Here is a 17,540-nt window from a genome sequence, read left to right on the forward strand (position 1 = left end):
GCACTCTCTAAAAAAATAAAGGTAAGCATTTTAACATTAAAATATGCACACGAGTGAAATTATATCTTTAAAGTTAGCTCACGATCTCAGTAAAATGAGTACAGTAGTTTTCACTTCTTTTAGTCCAAACCTTTGCTCCAAGTTTGACACATCACGTTTTCCGTTGCCCTGCCGCAAGACTTTCTGGGAGTGGTAGTCTTCAGGTCGGCGGGCTCCCGCAGCAGTAGCTGCGCTCTCTCGACCGAGGTACTACAGTGTGGCGCGCAGGTCTTGAGGCTCTTCCGCATTGCCTTTTGCCCTCCCCGCCTGCGCGGCCGCCTCAGTTATCATGGCGGCTCCCTTGGCACTGGTGCTTGTGGTGGCCGTGACCGTGAGGGCGGCCTTGTTTCGCTCCAGTTTGGCCGAGTTCATTTCCGAGAGGGTTGAGGTGGTGTCCCCACTGAGCTCTTGGAAGAGAGGTGAGGCCACCGGCTGGAGTAGGCCGGTCTGCACTGTCCCAGCCTCAGTGAATTGAATTGGAGGTGGAGGCAGTGGGCACAAGTGCGCGGTTCGGAGAAGTCTGACCGGCGTCTGGGGTCCTTCGCGAGCTGAGGGCGGAGCTATGATGCGGAGGTTGGGGTGTAGAGGAGGTGTGGAGTGTGAGCCCCACTGCCCGAGGGGTGGGTATCCGAGGGGGCGTGTCCCACTATCCCGAGTAGGGCAGCGGGATCCGCGGAGGGATGGACATCCGAAGATGCTGTGTGTGCATTGGGTCGTGTGGAGTATTAGGGTGGCAGCGGGATTGCAGGTGGTGTTCCACCGAGAGTGGAGGGGTAGGTAAGGAGGGCCGAGGGAACCAGTGCCTTTGCAAGAAAGGTATCTGTGTACTGAAGTCATTTCTGCCCAATTAAGACTCTCAGTGAGGTATTTTGGTTTTGGTTTTGGTTTTTCGAGACAGGGTTTCTCTGTATTGCTTTGGAGCCTGTCCTGGAACTAGCTCTGCAGACCAGGCTGGCCTCCAACTCACAGTTATCCACCTGCCTCTGACACCGAGTGCTGGGATTAAAGGCTTGCACCACTAACACCCGGCCCCTTTTCTTAGTTTTTATCTTTTAAATATATGTATGTATCTGTTTTTCATCAAACCTTATTGCATGTTATCCTCTCCAGTGAGACACAGAAATTGGGCAGAAGGAGCCACAGGCCAGTAGAGGAAACGAACAAATATTTGTAATAATTTGCTTAGTGTCTGATATTTCGTTTTCCAAAATGGACTAACGAAGGATTAGAGTTTGGGGGAAGATTAGAAAAAGGTGGAGTTCCAGGTTGCAGAAGGCAAAGAGGATCAAGAAATACCCGAGAATTTGAAATATCCAGGGTTGAGAAGGGTCTTTGGATGAGGTTAGGGCTACAGTTTGCTTAAAAAATTTGTTTTGATCATTATGACGTGTGTGGGGGAAGGGGTTGTATGTGCTTGTTGTATATGTTCAGAAGCTAAAGGAGGATGTTGGGTGTCCCTTCTGTGTCATTCTTTTATTTCCTGAGACGGTCTCTCTGAACCGGAAGCTATTTCCACTGGGCTATATGACCATTAGCTCTGGGTTTCTGCCTGTCTCCACCCTTTCAATGCTGGAGTTACAGGCATCTGTGACTATGACCTTTTTTGTTTGTTTGACATGGTTGTGGGGGGGCGGTTTGAATTCAGGTCTTCTTGCTTGCATATCAAGTGCCCTTACCTACTGATTCATCTTTCCAGATCAAGTTTAAGTCTTTAAACAAAACGAAAACTGAAGTACATTATACAAATAAAGCAGATGTAATTGTGGACAGAGCTTAGTGAATTTTAATGAACCATGTCTACACGGATAGCCAGCACCCAGATCAAAACTATCAGCACCCTAGAAGACTCCTTTGTAGCCTTACACTTCTCTTACTGTTTTTGAAACATTCCCTCCTGGATTAAAGCCTTCAAGTGCTGGGACTGTAGGTGTGAGCCAACACATTGATCTTTATCCTCAAACTTTAATGCCTGTGTTTTGATATAACTTGCTCTCATGAACTTTTTTTTTTTTTTTTTTTTCATTTATGCTTCCTCTACACTCTCAGAGCTGGGCATGGTGGCTGTGTCTGTATTCCCAGTACCTGGGAAGCTGAGACAGGGACATCCCAAGTTTGAAACCAGCCTAAGCTCCTTATAGAATTCAAGGCCCTCAGAGCTACACAGTGAGACTGTGTCTAAAAAAAAAAAAAAAAACCAGAAAACAAACTATGCCTTATAACATGATTAATAAAAACCCAGAGACAGATATTGGAGTTCAAGCTGAAGATCAGAAAAGCAAAGCAGCCAAGCCAGTAGCTCTTAGCTTTACCAACCTGAAATGGCAATCCTTTCTCCATGGATCCTCAGAGTGCAATGCTTTCAAGCTGGAAGCTAAATCACACATGAGACCCTTTGGTTCTTCCTTTTATATCTCCCTAGTGCTGGGATTAAAGGAATGAGCTCCGTTATTCTTTTAGACTGATTCACTCTTGTGTAGCCCAGGGTGGTCTTGGACTCACAGAGATCCATCTACCTCTATCTCCTGAGTTCTGGGATTAAAGGTGTATACCATCACTGCCTGACTCTATGGCTGTGGCTAGCTTTGTATTTTGAGCCCCAATGGCTTTATTAAATCATAAATAATATATCACCACAATTTCTCATCTTATATAACAATTATTCATTTAGATCTGGTTTTCCTGTAGTATTTTGAGCTTGGTGCCTGGCATAGAACAAGTATATAGTTACTGTTGAAAGATGTGGAAGAAATGAAAGCATAAGCTCTATGATTTACAGGGTAGATAGAAGAATTTAAAGATGAGTCAGTGTTGTGTATGATTTCTAGAATCTTAGGAAGGATTTGAATTTTTCTCTGCCATTTACTTCATTTGTGACTTCTTGTCTGTGAAACAGGACTCTAAATGAGATAATCTATGTTGAAGCTTAGCTCAGTAAAGCCAAAACAGCATTTCTGAGGTCTTGGGTTTAGGTACTAGAACATTGTTGACATTAACTGAACTGTCAGAGTATGTGAGTTAGAAAAAATAGGACAATAAGTGTGTGGCATGCATGTCAGTCAGAAGTTGATCTCCATAGCTTAGGGTCAGTATCAAGACTAGAGAGAGTTGGTAGTTGTCCTAATTAGGGTGTCTGTTGTTGTGAAAAGACACCATGACCACAGCAATTCTTATCAAGGAAAACAAGTTTCAGAGGTTTAGTCCATTATTATAATGGTGATGTTCAGGCACACATGGTGCTGGAGAAGGAGCTGGTACAAGTTGATCTGCAGGCAGCAGGAAGTAGACTGTATTACTGGGAGTAGCTTGAGCAAAGGAGACCTCAAAGCCCACCCCCACAGTGATACATTTTCTCCTGCAAGGCCACACATACTCCAACAAAGCCATACCTAATAGTAGCACTCTCTTTGGGGGCCAGTTTTCTTTCACAGTAGTCATACAGCATTTGGGTCTTGTTAACAAAGGGTAGTTACTAGTTCATTTTAAGGAGAGGATATAGTATCTGTCACTTATGCTAGCCTTTGGTGGCTCACACCTTTAAAACCAGCACTCAGAAGCCAGAGGCAGGCAGATCTCTGTGAGTTTGAGGCCACCCTGGTCTACAGATGGGGTTCCAGGACAACCTTTAAAGCAATACAGAGAAACCCTGTCTCAAAAAACCAAAATCCAAAAACCAAAACAAAACCCCAATATCTGTCACTTATATTTACAATTCAGGTGGGGTAGATATAAAAGCAGGTAATTGTGTGCCAGGAATGGTGTCTCATTATTGTATTTCCAGCATTTAGAGGCTGAGGTAGGGGATTCCTTAGGCGTTCTAGGCCAGAATTGGCTACATAATGAATTCCAGACCAGCTTGGGCTACAGAGTAAGATGTCTCAAAACCAAAGAAACAAGTAGACGATTGTATTAAACTCTAAATGCTAGGCATTTAAAACTCATAAAGTAGGGCCAGATGTGGTGGCAGGTGCCTTTAGTCCCAGCACTCAGGAGGCAGAGAGTCAGGTGGATCTCTTGAGTTTGAGTCTACCCTGGTCTACAAAGCAAGTTCTAGGACATCCAGGGCTACACAGAGAAATCTAGTCTCAAAAAACAAACAAAACAAAAGTAAGATAGGAACCATTCTGGTTTTACATGACATTTGAGATTTTTGAGTTACCAGCTCTTTGGATAAAGGGCCTGGTATCCTCATAGACTTTGGCTGACTGTAAAATGGGCTTATTTATTTAGACACTATGTGTGTACACAATGTGTGTGCAGGTGTGTGTAGACCAGATCTGCTGTAGGTGTCTTCCTTGATTGTGTTCCAGCTTATTTTTGAGAAAGGGTGCACTGATCTGTTTTCTGCTGGTGTGATAAAATACTGACCAAAACTACCTTGGGGAGGAAAGAGTTATTTGGTTTACAGGTTATAGTCCATTGTCAGGGGAAGCTGAGGCAGGAGCCTGAGGCAGAAACTAAAGCAGAGACCACAGAGGAAAAATGCTAACTAGCTTGCTTCTCCTGGCCTGTTCTGCTCCCTGTCCTGATCAACCCAGCAATCCTAATCAGTTAGCAATTAAGAAAATACTCACAGACATGCCCACCGGTCAGTCTGGTGGAGGCAGTTCCTCAGTTGAGATTCCCTCTGTCTAGGTATGTTCAGGCTTTTTGTCAACTTACATAGGATCTTTCACTGAACATGGAGTTCACTGATGCAGCTATTACAAGCTTTTTATCATGGGTTCTTTATCTACCAACCATCTCCTCTGTCCCTGTTTTTTGAGACCAAGTTTCATGTGTCCTAGGCTGGCCTGGAACTCATGTAGTTGAGGTTTACCTTGAGTTTCTCACCTGCTTATTAGCTCCACATTCCAGGTGCTAGAATTACAGGTGTGAACCACTGTGTTTGGTTTTATGTGGTGCTTGACATTGAACACTGGATTTCTTGCATAGTAGGTAAACCCTCTCTACCAGTTGAGCTGGGTCCCAGCCTAATGGGTTTTAAGTTAGGGTATTATTATTTGTTCTTTCACATGTACATGATGATGATGCCTCAAATCTACATTCTAACACCTGAAAGCCAAGGCAAGAGGCCACCAATTGTAGTTCAGCCTGAGCTACAGAATGAGATCTTTCTTTAAAAAACAAAAACAAGCCAGGTAGTGGTGGTGCATGCCTTTAATCCCAGCACTTGAGAGGTAGAGACAGGTGGATCTCAGTGAGTTCGAGGCCAGCCTGATATACAAATTGAGTTCCAGAACAACCAGGACAGTCCCACAGAGAAACCCTGTCTTGAAAAACCAGAAACCAAACCAAACCAGATGAATGAAAAGCAAAACTACCACTGCCACCACCCAAAACAAAAACAAAGACAAAACAAAACAAAAAACCCAACAAAAACCTAGGGCTAGGGAAGTGGCTTAGGGGGTACAAGTGCTTGCCATGCAAGCATAAAGGCCTAAGTTCAGATCCTGTAGTCCAGGTAAAAGCTGCATGCACAGTGTAGTGTTGTTTTTTCCTCTTTGACTCTTTTGGAAGCCCACCACGCAGATCCTAAATAAATACACATGGGAACTTATGACTTATGAATGCCTCGCCTTAGCTTGGCTTGTTTCTAGCCAGCTTTTCTTAAATGATCCCATCTACCTTTGCCTCTGGGCTTTTTCCTTTTCTTCTGTAATCTTACTTTCACTCTTACTCCATGGCTGGGTGGGTGGTTGGAGCCTTCTTTTCTCACTTCTTGATCTTTCTTGCTTCCCAAGCCCTCGTCTTTTCCTTCAGTTTACTCTCTCTGCCAGCCTTGCCTATTCTTTCTCTTGCCTCACTATTGGCTGTTCAGCTCTTTATTAGACCAATCAGGTGTTTTAGACAGGCAAAGTAACACAGCTTCACAGAGTTAAACAAATGCAACATAAAAGAATGTAATGATGGTTTGAGAGATAGCTCAGGGGCTGTTCTTCCAGAGGACCTGTGTTCAAATCCCAACAGCCACATGGCAGCTCAGAACTGTCTGTAACTCCTGTTCCAGGGGATCTAACATCCTCACACAGACATACATGTGGGCAAAACACCAATGTATATAAAATAAAAATAAATTATTATTATTTTGTCTTTTTGAGACGGAGTTTCCCTGGGTAGTTTTGGAGTCTATTCTAGAACTAACTCTTGTAGACCAGGCTGGTCTTGAACTCACAAAGATCTGCCTGCCTCTGCCTCCAAGTGCTGGGATTAAAGTCATACACCACCAGCCAGCCCAAAAAAAAAAAAAAAAAAAAAAAAAAAATGCAATGTACCTTTGCATCATTAAACAACTGTTCCACAGTGTAAATGATGTAACACATCTTAAAATGATATTCCACATGCATTGTGTAAGCACCTGTAATTCTGGTAATCTTACTGGGTGATAGGAATCAGAGACCAGAGAATCTCTGGAATCTTGAGGGTCATTTAGCTTGGCATATGTGTAGCTGGTGACTACACTGAGTGTTTGGCATCCCAGTATAGACCCGAGCCTTCCTTAGGGTGAGCTTTTAGGCCTAAAAATCATATCCTGGATTGACATACTTCAGTTAACAAAGACAGTTAACCAGAATTGGAACTATAGAAGCAAAAAAGCAAGGTCAGTACATTTAGAGACTTTCCCAGAACTATAGACTTTGATGGATTAGGCCTTTGTTTTCATTTTGGCAGGTGGTAAAATAACACTGTGTATGTACTGAGTTTTACAGCCTGAATGGTAGTCATGAAGTCAGTTGTACTAAGGTCTGGGACCCTGTTACACATACGTTCATATGATACACAAATGGGCTGACATGATAGCTCAGCAGGTGTGGTTGCTTGTTGTCAAGCCTGATGATCTGAGTTTTATCCCCAGCACTTACAGGGTAGAGGGAGAAGAACTGACTCCCATAGTTGTCCTCTGACCTCCAAATATATGCCCTCTCTCTCTCAATGAATGTTAGAAAAAAACCCCAAACTTAACAACAAAGAATGGATGGGTAGGTAGGTGTGTGTGTGTGTGTGTGTGTATGAGAGAGAGAGAGAGAGAGAGAGAGAGAGAGAGAGAGAGAGAGAGAGAGAGATCAGACCTAGCTACTTGCCCATCTTAGTCAAGGGTTCTACTACTGAACTATACCCCTTGCTCTGAGTTTTTACTTTTTCTTGTTAGTCTTTTTGTTAAACCTATTTTGTCTTAACCACAACCTCAAAACAAAACAAAACAAAAACAAAAACAAAAACAAAAAAACATTTTTCTAGCCTTATAGTGTTGGCACATTATACATATGTGTTAGAATCTGGCAGCTTGATTAATTCTTTGGTTGTTGTTTCAAATAGGGACAGACATCCACACTTAATATTTTTTAGGTCTTATAATGTCCTTGTTTACAAATCTTTGTTTCAATTTATACTCTTGTTTTATCATCTTTACTTTTTAAGTTTGTGAGTGCCTAATGGAGCTCTTTGTGTGGCATCAAGCCACCAGGGCACAGGCTCACCGAAGACAAGGCCTTAATCTTCCTCAGCTCTTCTGAAGCATTGGGCCTTCAGGATGGCAAACTGCTTCGGGAGCCCTTCTCCAGAGCTTTGTAGACGCCCAGTCAGCAGAATGGTAGCAGGAAAGGAGCAGCGAAGCTCCTTTGAGAGAATAAGTAGGGGCTCTCAAGATGTCTCAGTGGATAAAGTCTGACAGCCTGAGGGTGTTCAAGCTGGAAGGAGAGAACTGACTCCTTCAAATTGTTCTTTGACCCCAAGACACACACACACACACACACACACACACACACACACACACACACACACACACAAATAAATGACATTAAAGAACATTTGAAAAAGTAGGAGTAGGTGGAAACTGCATGTTTATAAAAGTATTTCTTTTTCCAGGCTAGCCTTGAACTCAGAGATCCCAATGTCTCTGCCTCCTGAGTGTAAGGATTACAGGTGTGTAATTTATGTAAAAGTATTTCAACTTTCATCCTTTTTGCTGTACTCCTGATTGTTCTTTTTGTTTGTTTGTTGGTTTTGGTTTTGGTGTTTTGAGACAGCGTTTCACTGTGTAGACCAGGCTGTCCTAGAACTCACTTTTTAGACCAAGCCGACTTGGACTCATAGAGATCCTCCTGCCTCTGACTCTTGAGTGCTGTTATCATTCCTTTGTTGCTATTTTAGTTTTGATTCAGGGTCTCACTGGAGCCCAAGCTGGACTTGAACTCCATAAATAGATCAGGCAGCCTATAACTTGTAGTAATCTTGCCTCTGCCTCCTGAGTGCTAGGATTACAGGTGTAAGCCACCATGTTTAGCCTGATTAGTTTTTAAACATCGAATGAATCATCTATAGAGTCTGAAGAGAATTTTGACACTCCTTTTGTCTGGGAAATGTACACTGTAGGTCTTAGGAAAGTTTTCATACATGTGCACCGAAATAAATAATAAAGTGACAAAGGAGTTCATCATAAAGCTGAATATATTCCAATGAACATCTCTGCATCATGAAATCTGTTATACTGTATGTTAAATTTAAAAATTATAGAATATTCTGAGTTTATGCCTTACATATTTTAATGTTATAATAAAGAGTGGTGTTTTTACATGAGGTTGACTTTCCCCCCAGATGTTATCCATGAAATAATATGATGATGTATATCACCAGATACCAGAGCCAGAGAATACTCAAATGAATATGCTGATGCACAATATCTAGCAAAAGTTTCTCTGAGAGAGAGGTGTGGAGTCTGCCCTCTAGCTACTTTCTTGAAAATCTCTCTGTGGCTTAAATGGGAATGTGGAACCTGATGTTTCCAGGCAGCCTGATACTGTCGGGTCTCCAAAGTATTGCTTTTACTGCTGTGGTCAGATGCCTTTGGCTTAGGCTAAGGGAAGTCTTGTGAAGTGGGCTAATGAAACCTCTCCTTGGGTCTTCAGTAAAGCTGTTAGTGAGACTTTAATAGCTGTCTTACAGAGCGACCTCTATGTTGCTCCTTAAGGGGAATTTCTTTCTGGTCCCAGTTACAGTTGTCTCTGGAAATATTTATGTATTTACTCTGTGTGTGTGCACATGTATACATGCACATACATGTTCTTGAGAGTTAAAAAGACAATTTGTGGGAGTTGGTCTTATATCATCTGGGTTCCTAGGATTGAGCTCAAGTCACTCAGCTTGGCAACAAGAGCCTTTACCTGATTAAGTTGTCTTGCTAGCCCCAGTTAAAATTGTTTTGCACAATCAGGCTTTAAAAAAAAAATGATGCGGGGCAGTGGTGGTGAATGTCTTTAATCCCAGCACTCAGGATGCAGAGGCAGGCTGATCTCTGTGAGTTCTAGGCCAGCCTGGTCTATAAAAGTGAGTTCTAGGACAGCCAGGCCTACACAGAGAAACCCTGTCTCAAAAAATTAAAAAAACAACCCCCCCAAACACACACACACACACACACACACACACACACACAGAGAGAGAGAGAGAGAGACAGAGACAGACACAGAGAGTACTTATTGGTTGTTTATAAATGCCAGTAACTCTAACTTGAAGAGATATGGTAATCTCTTCTGCCCTCCATGGGTGCTCCTAAGCACATGTACACACACACACACACACACACACACACACACACACAGTTTTTTTATTTAATTTATTATTTTACATGTCGATCCCAGTTCCCCCTCCCTCCCTCCCTCCCTCCCTTTTACCCTCTCTGCCCTCTCACATGCACCCTGACCACCCTCCCCTCCCATCCCCCCACCCCAATTCCATATGTAGGGGAATGCCATCCAGGTGGGGTCATGTAGATCTGACAGGTCATTTGGAGTAGGGACTAGGGCTTCTCTCCTGTCTCTAGGTTAAGGCAGTATCCCACCATGGGGGATGTGTTCGCAAGGTCCTTTTGTGCACCAGGAATACATCCTGGCTCCACTGTCTGAGGTCCCTTAGACTGCTCAGTCCTTCTGGCTGAGACCCATATTCAGGGGGGCCTGAGTCAGTCCCATGCTGGATTCCCAGCTATCAGTCTGGGGCCCTGTTAGCTCCTCCTTGTTCAGGTCAGCTGTCTCTATGTGTTTCTGCAACCTGGTCTTGTCCTCCCCATCTGCATCTGGGTTCTAGTTCGACTCAGTGTTTATGTATGGGTATTTGCTTCTGTTTCCAACAGGTATTAGATGAGGGCTCCATGGATAAGTTAGTTGTTGATCTCACTATCCGGGAAGGGCATTTATGGTAGCTTTTCCACGGATGCTCAAATTGTTAGTTGGCGGCAGTCTTGTAGGTCTCTAGACCTTTCTTTGGGTTCAGTTTTCTCTTCAAACCAATAATGGCTCCCTCTTTTATGTTCTCTCTCTGTCTGTCTCTGTCTCTGTCTCTCTCTCCTGTCTTCTGTTCCTACCCAGACTCAATCTTCCTAGTCTCACGTGTTTTCCTCTCCTCCCCCTTTCTCCTACTTCTCTCTCCATTCACTGCCCCTCCCCCACTCCCCATGTGCTCTGGAGAACTTGTCCCTTCCCTCTTCTGTGAGGGACTTTATATGAATCTCTTAGAATACACCTTGTATCCTAGTTTCTCTGGTGGTGTGAATTATAGGCTGGTGATCCTTTGCTCTAAGTCTAAAATCCATATATGAGTGAGTACATACTATGTTCCTCTTTTTGTGACTGGGTTACCTCATTCAGGATGGTTTCTTCAAGTGCCATCCACTTGCCTGCTAATTTCAAGATACCATTATTTTTTTTCTGCAGAGTAGTATTCCATTGTGTAGATGTGCCACATCTTCTTTATCCATTCTTCAGTTGAGGGGCATCTAGGTTGCTTCCAGGTTCTTGCTATTACAAATAATGCTGCTATGAACATAGTTGAACAGATGTCTTTGTTGCATGGATGTGGATCATTTGGGTATATGCCTAAGAGGAGGGATTGCCAGGTCCTGTGGTAAACTAATGTTTTTTGATATAATTTTTTAAGAGTACTGGGCAATTATTTGCCTGTCATTTTTGATTGCACAGGTTTTCCCATGATTAGGTGTAGGGTATGGGTTTTTTGTTAGTTTGTTTTTGTTATTATACCACATTGTTGACATGAGGACCACAGAAATGTTTTTATCACTATATCAGTGAATCATGAGATACTTGAAAATTAATATAATTAACATCTTGATGATGTTAATCAAAAAAAAAAAAAAAAAACACTTCCCCACTTCTTCCCAAATCCCCTGTAAGGTTAGGATTAAAGATACATGGCTAAAAGCACGTATTATTCTGTAGAAAAATGACACACATGTCACTGAGACAGGTGGCACAGAGAGTATCTATTTCACTAACCGGGGCAATATTTTTTAAAACCTGTTGCTGATTTGTTAATTGTGCTTTGGATAGGATAGAATACACATAAAGAAAATGCTTTGGAGTTGGTGGGTGTTACAAAGATGTTTAGAAGTTTATGGTTTCAAAAATTGTACTTAATTTTATTTTTAAATTGTGTGTATGTGTGTATATGTGCATGGGAGTATGTGCATGCTAATTGCAGAGGCCAGAAGAGGGTGATGGGTTCCCTAGAGCTGCAGCTACTGGCAGTTGGGAGCGGCCAATGTGAGTGTCAGAAATTGAACTGAGAACCAAGAGTAGTATGTATTCTTAATTGCCACACCATTTCTCCAATGTCAGAATGTTATAGTTTAGTGTAAAACTTTTTTATAATGAACATAGCTCATGATGTAAAGAACTGCTTTGTATGGAAGAATTCTCCATTCTTGATGTGTGTGTGTGTGTGAGAGAGAGAGAGAGAGAGAAAGAGAGAGAGAGAAAGAGAGAGAGAGAGATTGAGAATTTCATGCATATGTACCATCTTGGAATTTTTTCAAATCAAGACCTGCAGCTACTTGGTTGACCCAAGGTAAAGGGATTAGACAAACTCAAGCATTCTTTGGTCCTAGAAATATCTCACATTTCAGTTTATGACCATTTGCTGTTGTCTCTAACATCTTAGTGAACTTGTATTTCTTCCTTTTCAGTGGTTGAAGGCCTTTCACTGTTGGATTTGGGAGTGTCTCCATATTCTGGAGCAGTATTTCATGAAGTAAGTGTTATGTTTTCTTTTCTGGCATTGATTTCATGGATACCAAAGCCTGAGCTTTGTTTGATAGGAATAGCCCTTTTGTAGACATCCTCTGCATAAGAAAGATGTTTCACAATTACAGGGAAAATGATCCAGGTTAGGATTTTAGAAAGGAGAGAGGGAGAGGGAGAGAGAGAGGGAGGGAGGGAGAGGGAAAGAGAGAGGGAGGGAGGGAGAGAGAGAGAGAGAGAATTTACAATTTTCAGGTGTCAGTTTTCTCACATTGTTGGGGTAAGGTTCTGTACACCAGCCTAGCTGGCAATGTCTAGCTGGGTGTGTCTCCTGTCAGGAATGTTGAGATTCTAGAAACAACCAGCTTTCTGTGGATTCTAGGAACGCAACTTAGTTTATTATGCTATGCAGCCAGTGCAGTTACCTGCTGTGCGATCTTCCTCAGTTGAGGGAATATATGAGACATCTATAGAAATTATTTTTTTAAAGGTTCGAAAGCTTGCTTTTAACATATCAATCCCAGTTCCTTCTCCCTTCCCTCTGCCCCCTCAATCCCCTATCCCTCCCACCTGCCTCCCGAAACCCCCTATCCTATCCCCTGTTTGTTCCCAAAAGAGGGTGAGGCCTTCCAATGTGGGATCTTCAAAGTCTGTCATATCATTTGGAGCAGGGCCTAGGTCCTCCCCACTTGTGTCTAGGCTGAGAGAGTATCCCTCCATGTGGAATGGGCTCCCAAAGTCTGTTTATATACTAGGGATAAATACTGATCCACTACCAGAGGCCTCATAGACTGCCCAATCCTCCTAACTAACACCCATATCCAGGGGGTCTGGGTCAGTTCTATGTTGGTTTCCCATAGAGCAAAGGATTGCCTGTCTACAATCCATACCACCAGAGAAGCTAGGATACAAGGAGGACCCTAAGAGAGGTATACATGGTCCCCTGGAGAAGGGGAAAGGGACAAGAGCTTGTGAGCAAATTGGAAGCAGGGTGGGGGAGGGGAGAGGGAGTCAGGAGAAAGAGAAGGGGAGAAGAGGAGGAGAGAGGAGGACATGAGGGAGCAGGAAGATTGAGTCAGGGGAAGAATAGAGGAGAGCAAGAAAAGAGATACTACAATAGAGGGAGCCACTATAGGTTTAAAGAGAAATCTGGCACTAGGGAAATGTCCAGAGATCTACAAGGATGACCCCAATTAAGAATCTAAGCAATAATGGAGAGGCTACCTTAAATGCCCTTCCCTGATAATGAGATTAGTGACTACCTTATATGTCATCCTAGAACCTTCATCCAGTAGCTGATGTAAGCAGAAGCAGACTCCCACAGCTAAACACTGAGCTGAACTCCTGGAATCCAGAAATTATTTTTTTTAATGGCAACTTTTAAGCAGCTCTCAGTCCATAAATAGTTGTATGCTAACTAGCATGTAATTTGTTGCTGGAGTTTCTTCCAGCCTGGACCCACAGGTGCCTCAGCCCCAAATAAACACATGGACACTATTAATTATAAAACTGTTGGCTGATGGCTAAGGTTTCTTATTGGCTAGCTCTGTCTTAATTATTAACTGATTTCTATAAATCTGTGTATTTCCATGTGGTCTTGGCTTACTGGAGAATGCCCGGACCTTTTTCTCCTTTGGCAGCTACATGGCATCTCCTTGCAGTGTGTCTCTGCCTACCTTTCCCAGAATTCTCGTCTCCTGGCCTGCCTATCTTCCTGCCTCTATTGGCTATTGGCCAAACAGCATATTAATCATCAACCAATAAGAGAAACATATATACAGAAGATCATCTCCCACCATTTCTTCTTTTCTATCTAAATAAAAAGAAGGGTTTTAACTTTAACATAGTAAAATTATATATATTAAAGCAGTTATCAAGTAAGAACTATTTTTATAGTCCATTAACATTTGGCAAAATTTAAAGAAAATATTCTATCGTCTATCTTTGTGAGTCTAAAATTTTATATGTAACTTATCTTTTATCATAACTAAGGAAAAGCATAACCATAACTATCTGTCTTCAACTCCATCAAAGACCACAGAAGGATAATATATAAACTCTAGAATTGATAGAGACACCTTGCTGCCTGGACAGTCACCCAAAGTTTCTCTGTAACATTGGAGCACCCATCTTCAGTCCATAGGTTCTAGTGTGCCTGGCAGACTTCTCAGTGAAGCAGGACATTTTAAACTGTCTGCCTGCATTGGCAGTTTGTCTGTATTTTTCTTTGTGTCCTGCAAAATGTCTGGCAGACTTTTCCATGAAGCAGGAACCCTGAGACTGTCCCATCTTGTTTTGGCAAGTTCTGCAATCACTTTCCTGTGGGTCCTGTATGTTCAGTTCATACAGCAACAGTCAGACAGTCCAGACAAGAGCGGTTTCTTGCCCAAATAGCTAGTCTTGCCACATTGAAAGCAACTCCATATTGAGTTTCTTCAATGTCCATCCTCCTCTATGATGTAATTGGTGTTGCCAAGAGCAGTTGTGTCTCACTGTCAAGAAAAACCCTAAACCATTTAAATACTATATTCTGTCAGTCTTTGAAAGGTTTGAAGAATATCCATTTGAAATATATCTCTGTATATCTAGAAAACCTAACTAACATAAGTTTTGATTATTATAGGTGACTGTTTATAATCTGTATTTGATTATACTTTACACTTTTAAAAGATTTGTATAAACACAATACCTAAACAAGGGGAGAAATATAACAAAATTGACCTTAAATTTGTATCAATAAACTAAAATTCATACCAATACAAAGTATTCATTTCCCATATCATATTCCTTTTTTTTCTTTAGAAAGAGGTTGATTGTGATCATAAAACATTTATAACCAACTCCATTTAAATGAAAACAAACATTTATAAACAATATTTGAGAATATGGGCATTGTTCTCTCCAAAGTGCTTCCTGCTGCTGTCAGTACCATGGGGATCCTGAGAAAACCCAGAAACCTGGCCAAATCCTGGCTGTAGTAATCTGAGGCTGCCTCATCTCAGCAGTGTTGGATGTTGGATCACCTGGGTCTTGCTTGATCAAACCATATTAGTCTGGAAGGAATCTACAGTTTATTATTTTCTGTGGAAACAAAACCAGAATTTCTTTTCCAAAGTAACATGTCCTTAGACTTAAATTTTGAAGTCAAAACATTTTCAAAATATATAGGTTGGGTTAATCCAGTAGCATTTATAATCAAATGTCTGTTAGCAGTTGTTACTCTTTCCTCAGCAAACAAACAATTCAAAGGCAACACAATAACATACAGAAATGTCAGGCTGGCCTCTATGTAGCTGGGAATGATCTTGAATTCCTGATATCATGCTGCTTCCTCCTTTGTGCTAGGTTTATATATAATTGAATTTTGAGATGTATTTATTTTTATATTATGTTTATAGGTGTCTTGTCTGCATGTATGACTGTATGTCACATATGTGCAGCTGCCATAGAGGCCAGAAGAGGGCATTGGATCCTCTGGAACTAGTTACAGATAGTTGTTAGCTGTAATGTGGGTGCTGGGAATGGAACATAAGTCCTCTGGAAATCATGTTCTTAACCACTGTGCTGTCTCTCCAGCCCAGTTGCTTACATTTATATTTTTGAAATAAAAGCAATAACAAAAACAGACTCTAGAGCAAAGTATCACTTTATTAGAGTGACAGAATGAGTTTTTCAAGAACAGTGCACAGCTTTAGAACACCATTAGTAAAGACTGATAGACTGGGCTGGGGAGACAGCTCAGTGGGTACAAGTGCAAGCTGTGCGAGCCTGAAGATCTGAGTCCAGTCTCTGGAAACCACATACAAAGCCAGATGTGCTATACACATCTTTAATCCCAACATCTGACAGTTAAATGGGAGATAGAGACAGGAGAATCCCCCACATATAAATGAGCCCAGTCTCTATTTTGAATTGGACCTTTCAGTATCACTATCAACAGCTGATAGATAGAACAGATGGAAAATTAGCAAGAATATAGAAAGTGTGTGTGTTTTCAAGATTTCTCTATTTTTAATTTCTGTGTATGAGTGCTTTGCCTGCATAGATGTATGTGCATTATTTGTGTCTGGTGCTCTTGGCCATCAGAAGAGGGCATTGGACCTCTTGGAGTTATGGATAGCTGTGAACTCCCATGTAGGTGCTTTGAGTTACACCAGATCTTCAGTAAGAGCAAGTACTGGAAACCACTGAGCCATCTTTCCAGCCTTAAGAATATAGAAAATCTTAATAATGTTGCCAGCCAGATTGACCTAAGAGTGCCCCATTCAGTACATCAAAGTGCATTTTAAGTGTATGTGGAACATTTGTAACATAGACTATGTTCTGCCCATAAAAGAAGGCAGAAGGCAGAAGACTGAAATATTTTTGTTCACCACAGAAGGATCAAATAGAGAGTTAACATCAAGAAAGTATGTAGAAAATCCCCCAAATCTTTGGTAACTAAATAACCCAGGAATCAAGAAATCATAAGGGAAATTAGAAAGTAATTTTGAAATTGATGAAAGTGAAAACCTTAGCTATCAAATATGTAGCATGCCACTGAAGTAGTACTTAGGGAGAATTTATGATCACTTAAATTGATATGAGCATAAGGACAGATTACATTCAACATGTGCTCGTTTAATCCAGTATGCTGTATAATTATACTGCCACAGACATGCTAGCTCCCTATAGAAGCTAGCCATTTTGTAGATAGGCTTTTTGAGAACTGTTACAATGTTTCCCTTGTTTGGGGCCTTTCTAAATAAACTGTCTGAAGCATCAAGAAATTTTGAAAGGAGGTTATTTGAAATATAAATATCAGATATATATGTGTATATATAAAATAACAAAGATACTTGAATAATATAATCCACCAGTAGACAGTTATAATCCTTTTAGAACTTTGAAAGAGACAATTGATACCTGTTTTTAAAAAAAGTAAAAAGTTGGTCGCCAGAGGCAGGTGGATCTCTGTGAGTTCCAGGTCAGCCTGGTCTACCGAATGAATTCCAGAACAGGCTCCAAAGCTACTGAGAAACCCTGTCTTGAAAAACAAAAACTAAAACAAAACCAACCAACCAAACAAACAAAAAAACCCCATTGATCACAAGAAGCCACATGCTAAAATTTAGCTTATGGTAGGCATTGTAGTAATTACTTTGCACACATAACTGCATTTACTCTTCCCTAGAGCCCTGTGAAATAGATTGTTTTAATGATTTATTTACATTTTTTGTGTAGGTGTTTTGTCTGCATGTGTATTTGTGAACCACTTGCATGCTAGATACCTGTAGAGTTACAGCCAGACTGTATAAGTCTCGGTCGTCTGGAGAGTAGCCAGTGCTCTTTAACTGCTGAGCCATCTCTTCAGCCTCTGACAAAGATCATGTCCCCCAGTTTATATCAGTGAAAACTGAAGTTCAGAGAGGAAAACAACTTGTTACAAAAACTATGGATTTAAATCCAAATCAAACTCTAAAGTTTCCCTTCTTT

General features: G+C 41.5%; 1 protein-coding gene across 1 annotated transcript in view; it reads left to right on the forward strand.

Moving 5' to 3' along the window:
• The first annotated feature begins 237 nt into the window (after positions 1–237).
• Pigu (phosphatidylinositol glycan anchor biosynthesis class U) overlaps positions 238–17,540 on the forward strand; it is an 81,376-nt gene continuing 64,073 nt past the window's right edge. The window contains exons 1-2 of the mRNA XM_051192578.1: positions 238–458; positions 12,011–12,075. Of these exons, the coding sequence (XP_051048535.1) occupies positions 329–458; positions 12,011–12,075 (195 nt within the window). The 5' untranslated portion in view covers positions 238–328. The remainder of the gene's footprint in view (positions 459–12,010; positions 12,076–17,540) is intronic.

This window comes from Phodopus roborovskii, unplaced genomic scaffold (genome assembly GCF_943737965.1).
Source record: "Phodopus roborovskii unplaced genomic scaffold, PHOROB, whole genome shotgun sequence".
In the NCBI taxonomy this organism is placed as follows: Eukaryota; Metazoa; Chordata; class Mammalia; order Rodentia; family Cricetidae; genus Phodopus; species Phodopus roborovskii.